This window comes from Nematostella vectensis, chromosome 8, assembly GCF_932526225.1.
Source record: "Nematostella vectensis chromosome 8, jaNemVect1.1, whole genome shotgun sequence".
NCBI classification, from domain to species: domain Eukaryota; kingdom Metazoa; phylum Cnidaria; class Anthozoa; order Actiniaria; family Edwardsiidae; genus Nematostella; species Nematostella vectensis.
Genome location: NC_064041.1, coordinates 10821155 through 10834105, shown reverse-complemented (window position 1 = coordinate 10834105; position 12951 = coordinate 10821155). Strand labels below are relative to the sequence as shown.

The window sequence follows — 12951 nt, the reverse complement described above, 5'->3', positions numbered from 1 at the left end:
CAGACTCTTGCATGTCTTTCTTAGGAACGCCTTGGCTATTATGCCAGTTTTAATGATTTGTTCACACCGTCAATTAACACGTTGTTTTTTAACTACCTCCTTTTGTATATGTGATTAGAGAAGTGTAAAGAAATGCATTGCTGGCTAATGTAAGAAATGGCCGACTTCTCTATTTTGAGTTCGGAGATCAAGGGAAAAGTTGTCCTTCCGGAAGATAGTGGCTATTCCCATGAAATCAAGAAAGTTTGGAACGCTGTCCTTCTAAGCAAAAGACCGCTTGCATTTGTGAAAGTCAAGTGCACAGAAGATGTTGTCAAGACCGTTAAATTCTGTACTGGGAATCAGGTTAGCTGATAAACCATGTAGCTTGTTGATTTTTAAAATATGTTCCAACTTGATGGGACAGGTCTGACCAAAGCTAGTAGGCGGGGCCACAGCAGGGGGTGGGGCACATGGGGCATGTCCCCCCCCCAAGATTTTAAAGAAGCTATTAGGAAATGATCAGTAGGGGTGTGGCTGTGCCCAGTGTGTAGCCAGGATTCTTAACAGGAGGGGGCCCAAAAGGGACTTTCAAGGCATATTCTCCTGTATTTTAGATGTCTCCATACCTGTCAACCTCCGAAAATCTCAAGGCTTGAGAATTTTTTTGGAGGAGGGGTGGGGTATATTAATTTTTTTGGGGGGAGGGGTGGGTATAACCTCGCAGGCGTTTGCCGTAAAGAAAGCTTTCGCGAACAAATCCACTTATAGATCTCACGAGGGTGTTAGATAAATTGCGCTGCACAAGGGAATAATTGTTTTAAATATTTTAAAAGAAAATAGGCAAAATGACGATTTTCTATAGAATAATTTTTTGGAAACGATAAAAAACTGCTAAAAGCGGGAGATTTGGTGCTCAACGCGGGAGAGCAAGAGAAGGGGTCCAAAATCTTGAGACTCCCGCCTAATGCGGGAGAGTTGACAGGTATGTGTCTCATACATTTACTGTATTTTTGGCTGCTAAAAGGGGAGGCCCGGGCCCGCTAGGCCACCCCCCTGGTTACGCCCCTGCCCCCAATATTTTCCTAATGTTTCTGTATTATGCCCCCAATCTTACATGGTCTGCTACAGCTCTGGTAGGGGTGGTTTTGGGTTTTATTTTTCTCAATAATCAGTACAAAAATTGGGTGCGCAGAGAGGACAACATGATTTTGATTTGCATATTTTTGCCACGAAAAATACAAAAATAATATATGCGCTTTCTCGTTTAAAATAATGCTTTTCTTTAGCGTGCATATGAAAATAACGAAACCTGAAAAAAGTTTTAAAATCTTTTTAGTTTCTATTTCTTTTCTATCCAGTCACAAGGAAGGATTGGTTGCACTATTTATGTTAATCCGAATTTGTCAGCTTATTGTATAGAGTTCATTTTGAAAGAGGATGAAAGAGCTGCAAGAAACAAGATGCCAAAAGCATAAAAAAGCAATCATGAGGTTAATTGTGACATTGATTTTTCTCGCGCTTCAATTGGATGTTTATGAGACACGGCACTGACCTTAACTTAGGTCGGTAAAAATGACAGAAAGCAAGCTAGGAAGTCTGTTGTACAAATAAAGCCAATAGTATACAAAACTATATTTTTATGGTTACTATGTATACCCTTGTTAGATAAAGTTTATTGCATTGCATTGCATTGTATAATGCAAATACATGCAGTTAAAGTTTTGTTTAATCTTCATTGCATGCATTTACATTTGAAATGGCACATGAAAAGATTACCCTCCCCTTTCTACTTCCCCCGCCCACCCCACTCTCTCTGTCTCTCTTAATCTCTCTCTCACTGCAGCAAGTGGTTTTGTTTTTGTTGATGAAAGATGTTGATATGATATTGACTTTTGTCATGAAGTTTGTAGTGTTATGTGTTTATAATAGAAATGCTTAATATTTATCTTCAATACCATATACTGATTCCGTGTTTGTTTAGTTGGATTTGTGTGTGAGCAGTGGTGCAACAGGTGACCTTGCGATTGATGACGATGCAGTTGTCATTGATTTCTCACATATGAAAGGTGTAACTGTTGACAGGAACAATAAGGTGAATAGAAAAGTTTGAAGTGACCATCCAAATTTATCATCATCACAGGGAACTATCTAGCTTCTATGCAATAATCACTGTGAACATGATTGCCACTACATTAGCCACAATTGTTATTGTTATCAACATGACTATCTTCATCATTATCACCATCACTGTACCAGCATTTCTGACAATATAACTAGCAACAACGTCATAACCAGGATTTGTAACAGGAGGGGGCCCAAAAGGTCCTTGCAAGGCATTTTCTCTTGTATTTTAGATAATGTCTCACATATTTACAGTATTTTTGGATTCTAGAAGGGGGGGGGGGGGGGGCTGGCCATCCCCCAGGCTACACCGCTGTAGCACCATCACCTATCATCATCATAGCATCCCTGTTATTACTATCACTGCACCCTCATCATTACCATCAATTCTACAGTATTCACTTAAGGTGTAGAATTATGGTCACAGGTTGCAACAGTCCTTCCTGGTTCTAGACAAAATGATGTTGACAGTGAGCTATACAAGCATGGTTTTGCTATTCCTCTTGGCTCGTACTCGCAGCTAGGTGTGGCTGGACTCACTTTGATTGGTGGGATAGGTTTTCTGGCCAGCAGTTATGGCTGCACTTCAGATAACCTCTTAAAACTGGGTAGGTGAGGTGGGATTTGAACCCGGGTCGGGTTCAAAAAAAAGGGGGGGGCTGGATTAGAGGTTTATTAAAGATCACTTTGATACTTTACTTGGTATTTTATCAAAACAAAGAGATATGACATATTTTTATTTAATCAGGTGTGGATATCCCCCTGAATCTGACCCTGCTCTTAGCATGCTCACATACTGTATAACTGCTCTAGGGATCTCTTGCTGATTATTTTTTTGCTCATGTTGTTGTGTTTTAGAAGTGGTAACAGTTGATGGCGAGGTGCTGTCTGTCAGTGAAGATGAGAATGAGGAGCTTTTTTGGGGAATGAAGGGTTTTGGAGCTAACTTCGGGTAATTTGTTTGGAAATGGTTGGTTTATGTTAGGGAAAGTTTATATATTATACCGAGGGGGGGGGGGGGGGTGGGCATGAGGATACTGTGGGGGGGCCTCGAGAAATCTCCAAGTTCTAAAGGAGGGGTGTCGAAAGTGTGTGGATTTTAAAAAGAGGGGGGGCACTAATTTCTTTGAGTGCTGTCCCTTTTATATAATTTGTCCAGTCTTATTTTGGGGGCAAATTTTTGGCATGTACAATCCAGGAGTCCAGGATACGTATTAAACTAAGCTTAATCTATGCAATGCAAACTAGTATACACCCTATTTTTTAATGGTTCTGCTATATGCCTATGTTCCATACTTGAAATCATTTACAAAACGTTCTAATACTACAAGCGCTCATTCTTCGTCATCAATATCCTTGCTCATATCTAATTGGCTGTCTTCCTCTCTCTTGCTTTTCTTTTTCGGGCTGCACTTTTCTCGCATGGAGAAGAACGAAAAGCTATTCTTATCAGCCTGCAGCTAATCTCTTAAGCGCGTTCCTTTGACATTGTTGTTGCCATTCCCTCCTTTTTTCTTCTGGTTTTCTCTAGGGGAGGGGGGCACCGCAAATATGGGGGAAGCATAAAGGGGGGGGGGCATGGAAAATTTTGTTCCACCTGAACGGGGGGGCACCTTATTTTTTCCCTTACTTTTATCAAAATCCTCAGCCCCCCTCCCCCTCGGGATAATAAATGAACTTTCCCTATTGGTATGATTCATGCCCTGCCCCAGCATTTTAACAAATTATAAGGAAATGACCCTAATGCGGGCATGCCTCCAAGGGAGGGGGGACCATATATATGACATGTCAAAGGTTCATCTGCGGATTTGAGCTCCAATACAATTGTTTTAAAATTTCCTTTCATAGAGGAATTTATCTAGAATTTATCTAAGTGGATGGATTGAACATAAGGCATAGAAGTTGACAAAAAATGAATTTCAGCTGAAAATGAAGTCTAACTTTTTTGTACGTTGTGTTATTTTTTCCAGCATCGTGACATCACTAGTGTTTCAATTGCATGAGATGCCGCAATGGATTGTGGGTGGATGTTTGTACTATTCCATTTCAAACGCACACGAGGTGTTCCGTAGCGTGCGTGACTTTCACGTGACTCAAGCAGATGACAGGCTCTCTATTTACATGATACTACGCCTGCGTACTACAGGGTAAGGTCCAGGAACTCGGTAACTTGGTAGAAATCTGATATTCAGAGGTGCTGCTACACTGAACTGAGTTTAATGAAATTCTTCAGCGCGCTCCTGAGTTAAATCAAAATCTGTTGTACGCGCCAACTTAAGCTTTTTTTTTAAAAAAAAACGTACTCCTACCCTCCCACCGTGTCGATTCGTGGATAATTAGATCAATTTGTTTTAAACAATTACAAAAGTTTTAAGTTAATAAGCGAGTTTTAAGCTAGCAGTGTCATCACACATGTGTGTACTCTAATCTGATCTGATCTGATAGCCCTGAAAATAGGACACTCCCTGCCAAAGGCATTTTAAAACCCGACCTGTTTTTACCTTACCTGGTGGACTTTTTGTCTCCCGGTACCTGCTGAGTTTTCGGACTCTTCCTGGCAGAGTTTTCGTTCCCTGGTACATTTTCACTCCTGGTGGGAAATTTAACCTCGAACAAAAATAGACAATTATGAGAATTAACCTCGACTGTCTATTCCTGGAACTGGAAAATTTAATCAACCTGGTAAAAAAATGCCAACCTGGTGAGCTTTTTACGGAAAACCTGCCGGGAAATTAGTACTCGCCAGGTCTGTTACAGAGGGGTGTAATAACGTAGCCGTGGCAGGCCTCGAATTATTGGGGGGCACGATACAGAAACATTAAGAAAACAATGGGGGCACAGCCACGCCCCTACTGGTCATCTCCTTATAATTTTTTAAATTATTTGGGGGCTCGTGCCCCCAGTGCCCCACCCCCATGCTACGCCCCTGAATAAGAAGCAAAAGCAGAAGCAGAAAAAAAAATAGAACAAAGTCTATTCCCTTTCACGCGTGAACCACAAAACATAGTCATAAGAGCGTGCGCAAGGCGTCCGCATTGAATTACTTTGGCCTCTGCTTGTATCGCGCGGGATAATACTCCTGCTTTTGTTTTTGCTGTAATGTCAGCGTGAATGGTAAGGCAGCTGGGGAGTCTGAATTTGCTACCATTTGGGTCTTTGGTCAGCGCTCCCGCGGAGATCGCGCGTGCAAATTTCTAGCGGATGGTGAATATGTGGTCGCGTTCCAAGTGTGACGGTCATGTAACTACAGTAGCAGGATTTGGTTTAATCGACATGACGGTAAAACCTGGAAAACGCGCAATTCCAGATAGAGAGAGAAGACACAATTTCTTACAATGGCTATAGGTTCCTTGTATTACACTGATTTTCAAAACACAAATAACGTGAGGCCGAAGTGCACATAACAAGATTTTGGCTTTTTAAGATAATTATTCCTTGATCATCATTGCCCTGTGTATCAGTTCAGGGACGAAAAGCTCAAATTTCAATGACACTTTACAAAAAGTCGCATCAATTAAAAAAATGTCGCACTTGTCGACTTGATATTTTGTTTGCTATAAGTTACTAAGTACTCAGAGGAATTCTCCGCCTTATTCGATGTGAAATGGACTTTTTTTTTCATGACTAGGCCTGAGATCATAGTCCGTGTATTGTTCAATGGTCCGCTAAAAGATGGAGGAAGACTGGTGCAAGATCTCGCTGACGCAACCCACCCCTATAAAAATGACGTCGGCCCAGTCCGCCACGACCAGTTTCAGGCGGGAGGGGACTGGATGTTCTCCCCTGGGAAATACTACTACGGTTCTGCGGGGCATTTTGTCAAAGGTAGGTATACGGTTATAATCAAGTAGAAACAGATAGCTCCCGTTCCCGTACCTCTCATACTTGCGCTAAACGTACCCTCCATACTTGCGCTAAACGTACCCTCCATACTGGTGCTAAACGTACCCTCCATACTGGCGCTAAACGTACCCTCCATACTGGTGCTAAACGTACCCTCCATACTAGCGCTAAACGTACCCTCCATACTGGCGCTTAACGTACCCTCCATACTTGCGTTAAACTTACCCTCCATACTTGCGCTAAACGTGCCCTCCATACTGGTGCTAAACGTACCCTCCATACTAGCGCTAAACGTACCCTCCATACTGGCGCTTAACGTACCCTCCATACTTGCGTTAAACTTACCCTCCATACTGGCGCTAAACGTGCCCTCCATACTAGCTCTAAACGTACCCTCCATACTTGCGCTAAACGTACCCTCCATACTTGCGTTAAACTTACCCTCCATACTGGCGCTAAACGTGCCCTCCATACTAGCGCTAAACGTACCCTCCATACTTGCGCTAAATGTACCCTCCATACTTGCGCTAAACGTACCCTCCATACTGGCGCTAAACGTACCCTCCATACTTGCGCTAAACGTACCCTCTATACTGGTGCTAAACGTACCCTCCACACTTGCGCTAAACGTACCCTCCATACTGGCGCTAAACGTACCCTCCATACTTGCGCTAAACGTACCCTCTATACTGGCGCTAAACGTACCCTCCATACTTGCGTTAAACGTACCCTCCATACTTGCGCTAAACGTACCCTCCATACTGGTGCTAAACTTACCCTCCATACTAGCGCTAAACTTAGCCTCCATACTTGCGCTAAACGTACCCTCCATACTGGCGCTTAACGTACCCTCCATACTTGCGTTAAACTTACCCTCCATACTGGCGCTAAACGTACCCTCCATACTTGCGCTAAACGTACCCTCCATACTTGCGCTAAACGTACCCTCCATACTTGCGCTAAATGTACCCTCCATACTGGTGCTAAACGTACCCTCCACACTTGCGCTAAACGTACCCTCCATACTGGCGCTAAACGTACCCTCCATACTTGCGCTAAACGTACCCTCTATACTGGCGCTAAACGTACCCTCCATACTTGCGTTAAACGTACCCTCCATACTTGCGCTAAGCGTACCATCCATACTTCCGCTAAACGTACCCTCCATACTTGCGCTAAACGTACCCTCCATACTGGCGCTTAAAGTACCCTCCATACTTGCGTTAAACTTACCCTCCATACTGGCGCTAAACGTGCCCTCCATACTAGCGCTAAACGTACCCTCCATACTTGCGCTAAACGTACCCTCCATACTTGCGCTAAACGTACCCTCCATACTTGCGCTAAATGTACCCTCCATACTGGTGCCAAACGTACCCTCCACCCTTGCGCTAAACGTACCCTCCATACTTGCGCTAAACGTACCCTCCATACTTGCGCTAAACGTACCCTCCATACTTGCGCTAAACGTACCATCCATACTTGCGCTAAACGTACCCTCCATACTTGCGATAAACGTACCATCCATACTTGCGCTAAACGTACCCTCCATACTTGCGCTAAACGTACCCTCCATACTTGCGCTAAACGTACTCTCCATACTTGCGCTAAACGTACCCTCCATACTTGCGATAAACGTACCCTCCATACTTGCGATAAACGTGCCCTTTATTCTGGCGCTAAACGTACCCTCCATTCTTGCGCTAAAAGTACCTTCCATTCTTGCGTTAAACGTACCCTCCATAATGGCGCTTACCAGCCATACTTGCGCTCTAGCTTGAGCGTAATGTCTTTTGCTTCGTAGAACTTAGTGATGAAGTTATTGACAACGTCATTGAAGCCATGTTAAAAAAGATCCCTGGGCCCAGCAAAGAATTCGCAGATACCATCATCTACATGAATACCTACGGCGGTAAAATGGACCAAGGAAAACCAGAGCACAGTTCCTTTCCCTTTCGAAATACAAGGTACATAACAATCAAACTTCCCTCTTTCTTAACTTACGTGACCCTTTTTATCGAAGAACGCGGCCCATGCCAACTCGAACGCGATTGTAACATCCTCCTCACTACAGCTGTAATGCCGAATTACAAGAGACCACATTCAAAGTGGTCGAGTCGAAGGCAAAAGAAGGCACCCGAGGTAGCCACTATTCGACTTATGCTCTAACCATGGAACTCAGGGTCGAAATTGTTGTTATTGTTGTTTTTTGGTGGGGTTGAGATAGAATGGACCAGGGGGAAATACATGAACATTCGGAGAACAGGAGAGAGCCAATACAATTTTTTATACAAACTAAACACACGTCAGGGAGTCGTACCCGCAACATAGTATTGAGAGGCACAGGTGATACAGAGCGATCCTATGACGATTGCGCCACCCAGGCTTCGGGTTTGAATCATAACGCTTTTTGTTGTTTTTATAATCGTGGTATATCAAAATTCTGATTACTTAGGATGAGATCCCCTGAGATCAAGTCATCATTTTTTTTTATCTCTTAAAGTGCCCTTGACAGCCACTCCTTTGATATTGTTTTCATTTAATATTGGAAGGCACATGATGATGTGTAACAAAATAACCATCTAAAAATAAAGTTTAATACTTTATTTACCAAATTCAATTGAAAATGTCGCATTGGCTTCCCCAAATCAGCCGATGGAAATGGATGCTTTTTCGCACTTGGTACTTTGCTAAAATGACAAAATGGCGGCTGCCAGAGGCTGTTTACTATCAAATCTTCATTTCAATTCTGTATTCAATGACATCAGATTATCATGATTTTTCTAAGGTTCTGGGTAGGAGTTCTTGGTGCTGTCTCAACGATAGAGTTATTCAAGGACCTGCAGACTTGGGTAGACGGGGTACAAGAAGTCAATACTGCGCATGGCCTTCCTCCCTTTGGAGACTACGCAGAACAAGCTAACCGCAGGCTCAAGGCACTCAAAAAGAAATACGACCCTGAAAATGTGTTATGCAGAAACCTTGTTCCTATATTACTAGAATAACAGATGTGTATAATTGCAATGAACTGTGGTCTATTCCACAAAAACTTCCTATATCATTGGAATGAACTGTAGTACTCCTCGCAACCTAGCAACCTCGTCACTCTATCCAAATGAATAGGGGACTTGAGATTCACGACGGCGGAAGGGCGACTACGGCGCACGTTCGATTGCGCGCGCACGCTTATCTTGCCGGCGTCGCGTCCTGTTCAGGACGGCATTTCACGCTTTTTCACGTCCTCTTCAGGACGGGACGCCGGCAAAAATTAGCGTGCGCGTGCAATCGAACGTGCGCGAGGCGGCGTCCTCTTGCCGGCGTCGTGGATCTAAATCACCCTATTTCTTCACTGAGTTCTTGTCCTATGACAACAGATTGAACAGTTATGTGTTTAGCATAAGCTTCGTCGTTACGTTATTGGAAGATGTAGGAACTCCTCAGAAACACTGCTCTTATATCACGGGAAGAACAGTGTTATGTGTTCCTCAGAACCTCCGTTCCTTTATCACAAAAATGGGCATTGTGGTCCTTAAAAACGTCATTCCTTTAATGATTGAAATGAACCTTAATGGAAACCTTGTTCCTGTTTCCGTTCCCTGATAGCAAAATTTACACCCTTGAAACGTCGTGATATATATCATGTATATATTTTTAATCAAAATGACGCAAATAATTTTTCTACATTGATTTAATGATTAAAATGCTATTAAAATGCTACTAAAAAGCTGAACCAAGAGCCTCTATCAAAACCAGTCTTTGCTGAACTGGACCCGCCTACTTATAAACATTACTTATAGAAAAATAAATTATACATGAAAGAAACATTTTTCTTCCAACAAAACTCCAGGTAAAATCTAAACTAAGAAACCTGTTTTTGCCTAAGCTATGTAGCCCTTCTGACTGTATATGATCTTAACATTAACCTCCATCAAACGACATGGCATTTTTATTTCTAAGGTGATGACTACTTCCAGTTAGGTGTCACGTGTGTAGATTGTAGAAAAGGACTGTCTAGTGTCATTTTCGCTGCCTCTTCCAACTCATCCCACTTTTCTTGGGCTATGCCTTCACACAGGTTGTTGGTCGGATTCGCTGGGTCCAGAACAAGAGGGCGGCTGCAGATGAAAAATTAATTTTGTTATGGTAATGATATTGGGGTATAAAGGAGGATAAACGTTTGCGCTACTTAACGAAGTTGCCGGAGCATTTGGCACCGTAGAATGTAGGCAATTTGCATCTATGTCACCCAGGGCTATTGCCAACACATCAAAGAGTCGTCAATACCTTTTTTTTGGATTTTGTCTCATCTAAAGCAACAACAAAAGAGGCGGTGGGGGGAGGTCCTCGGGCCTGACAACACGGGCTATAGCACATGGAGTTTGGATGTGCAAACTTATTTGAAATTGACGCTTACTCAATTACTTACGTTTGAATGATTTCACGAGGTACATCTTTTTTTTCGTAGTACTTGTCCCACATGGCGTATAACTCCTCGTAGTTATACAAGGCCTCCATGATTGCCTTAAACCCTTTCTTCGTATCAAATCTCTCTGGTTTTTTTGCCTTCTGCCACTCGTGAACCACCACAAGCTCCATGAAGTAAGATGAAAGTCCGAGTTGATAGTTTTTACGCCATTTCTTGACCAAAAGTATCAGATCTTTGACGTTAGATGGCAGCTCCTTGATGAAATCTCGCTGAAGTTTACACGCTGCCGCCGAGTAGTACTTAAGGATGTCTTTACCTTTCTCTCGATGCATTTGCGAGTACAATTTTCGACGACCTAGAAATAAGCCTTACGATAAGAAAAAATCATATTATTTGCGCGCGACAAAGCAAATAATATAGTGTGGTATTAGTATTAGTGTTGAATACTTCTTAATGCTCATCACAGAATTTGTCCCATGCCCTCCATGGACAGTAAGAATGAAGAACAGAAAGGCGTGGCCATAACCATAAAGAAAGTAAAGGGATAGTGGAAGAAATATCGCCAAAATGTATGCGCGCGACCCAAGCGCCCACCCCTAGCCACCCACTGGACAAAGAAAGGGAAGGGCAAGTACCTTCATAGCTTTCAACATCAGCTTGAAATGTAGGCAGCAAGTCCACTTCGACTTCCCCATGTAACCAGTGCTTCATCTTAAATTTAAATTGTACAGCGAATCTGGAATTCCATAAATCTTCAATTTTCCAGGCAGGAGGAGGGTTGCGCAGGCAGGCACTCACTTGCTCTTGGATATCTGGCAACTTTTTCTTAAGGTCGGCGACAGTTTCAATTCCGTTCATGATCATGACGCAGTCCAAGTCCGAGGAGTCTTTTAAAGCAGTGCCCTTTGCCAGGGAGCCAGCCTAGAAACGATATGCGTGAGCACGTGTTATAAGTGTGTATGAGTAAACTAAACCAAAGCAGTGCCCTTAGCCAGGGAACCAGCCTAGTAAGCACGAGCACGTGCTATAGTGTGTACGAGCCAGGCAGTCAGCCTATTAACGACATGGAAACTGAGTTCGTGTAATAGTGTGAACGCGAGGCGGTGCATAAGCCTATCAGAGCGTGCAAACATTTTAGGACATAAAAATCTATTCTTACCTTAACCAGCTCTCTAATTTGTAACTTATCGTCCTCTTGAATCTTTTTGAATATGGCATCGAGGGCTTCACTTGCGTGATCTTTGAGTGTGTCTGAGGCTCGTAGATTTTCAGTGATGTATTTGTTAAGCTCAGCAGTATCCATAGACCTGCCCGAAAACGGGTCCTGTACATGCGCTGTTATAAGAGATAAGATGAGAACATGCAACGCTAGACGAATATAGCTTTGTTAAAGCGGCATTGTGTAGTTCCAGAAAATATCCATACCCCCCCCCCCCCCATTGAGGGGATTAGAAGATTAGAAATTCCGGGGGGGGGGAGGTGCTCAAAAGCTCAGGAATTTCCAGAGGTGAGGGGGGGGGGGGGGGGTAAAATCAGTTACTGTATTTATTTTTTCCAGGGGGTTGGAAGTTCCAGAGGGGTGGGGGCCATACCTCCGACCCCTCAATAGGGGGGGGGGGGTATGGAAATTTTCTGGAACTACACATTGTCACAAGTTTACTTCCAATCCATTACGTAAAAATATCCCATTATTTTTAACGGAAAACGCGAAAAATATCTTAAAATTGTCAAAGCATTGTTTCTATTGAGGATGTGACTGATAATTTATAGTTTTTGTTTGTAGGATTGTTTTAGTTGGGGCTGTAGAATAGCCGTTTCTCTTTAGTGTCGGGCCATCCTTTACTCTTACTATCCCACAGCCCCTGTTTTAGCTTGATTTCTGCTGTCGAGAAAGCGCGTGGAAAGTCTGACCAAGGCTAACCCTAGTAGCTTTTTCCCGCTAAACCTTGTCGATTATTGGCAAGGTCCTTGTCGGTTATGAGCAAGTTAGCGAACTAATAACTACTTGTGGCGATATATATGTTTAGGCAAGCTCTACTACGACAAGATGACAGCGAGATTATGATAGCCACATAGGTTGAAGAAACACATTTTAGACATTGAGTGATACCTCTTAACATCTTCCCTCCCCTTAGATCGCGACGATGTTGTTTCGCCATATGGCAATGATCGTCGCGAGAACGTTGGGACATGAATGGAAGGAACGGGCAGTCGGGGCACCACCAGGAAAATTCTGTGCGCCCATGAACACGAATTTCATGATCTATAAATGACCGGCATTTTTTGAACGACGTGAAGCATTTCTTGCAGACTTTCATGTTTCGAGTTTGTTTCAATACCGTAGACGTTTAGGTTTATATCTGAAGTTCTGTTGATATATGGTATATTTGTATTGACGTCCTCGGTAAAATTCGACCAATAGCAATCTAGTTAAAGGGGCTTCCCCTTTTTTCTTGCTATAAACACGTATTGAGGTGAGTGGGAAATTTCCCTGTTCGTCTGACGGCCAATCATTATCGTTGCTTTGAAAGGGAAGGGAAAGTCCCTAATACCGAGCTGGTGGTTCGCCCCCACGAGTT

At 43.1% G+C, this 12951-nt stretch overlaps 2 protein-coding genes across 3 annotated transcripts; one reads left to right on the top strand and one right to left on the bottom strand.

The window, feature by feature from the left end:
* Positions 1–23: 23 nt before the first annotated feature.
* Positions 24–9676, top strand: LOC116619787 (FAD-linked oxidoreductase DDB_G0289697). Its single transcript, XM_032384945.2, has 8 exons — positions 24–345; positions 1964–2074; positions 2531–2711; positions 2962–3055; positions 4074–4250; positions 5732–5928; positions 7751–7913; positions 8735–9676. Exons 1-8 carry the CDS (start codon positions 157–159, stop codon positions 8949–8951), a joined length of 1329 nt encoding a protein of 442 aa, XP_032240836.1. The 5' UTR covers positions 24–156; the 3' UTR covers positions 8952–9676.
* LOC5515274 (2'-5'-oligoadenylate synthase 1A) lies at positions 9620–12741 on the bottom strand. 2 transcript variants are annotated; one of them, XM_001635365.3, is made up of 5 exons: positions 12483–12741; positions 11532–11707; positions 11008–11293; positions 10373–10739; positions 9620–10061 (listed from the first exon to the last, which is right to left on the bottom strand). In XM_001635365.3, exons 1-5 carry the CDS (start codon positions 12688–12690, stop codon positions 9911–9913), a joined length of 1188 nt encoding a protein of 395 aa, XP_001635415.1. In that variant the 5' UTR covers positions 12691–12741; the 3' UTR covers positions 9620–9910. The 2 variants fall into 2 exon arrangements, with proteins under 2 accessions (XP_001635415.1, XP_032240839.1); XM_032384948.2 differs by having other exon boundaries at positions 10373–10727; positions 12483–12740.
* Between the last annotated feature and the right edge of the window lie 210 nt (positions 12742–12951).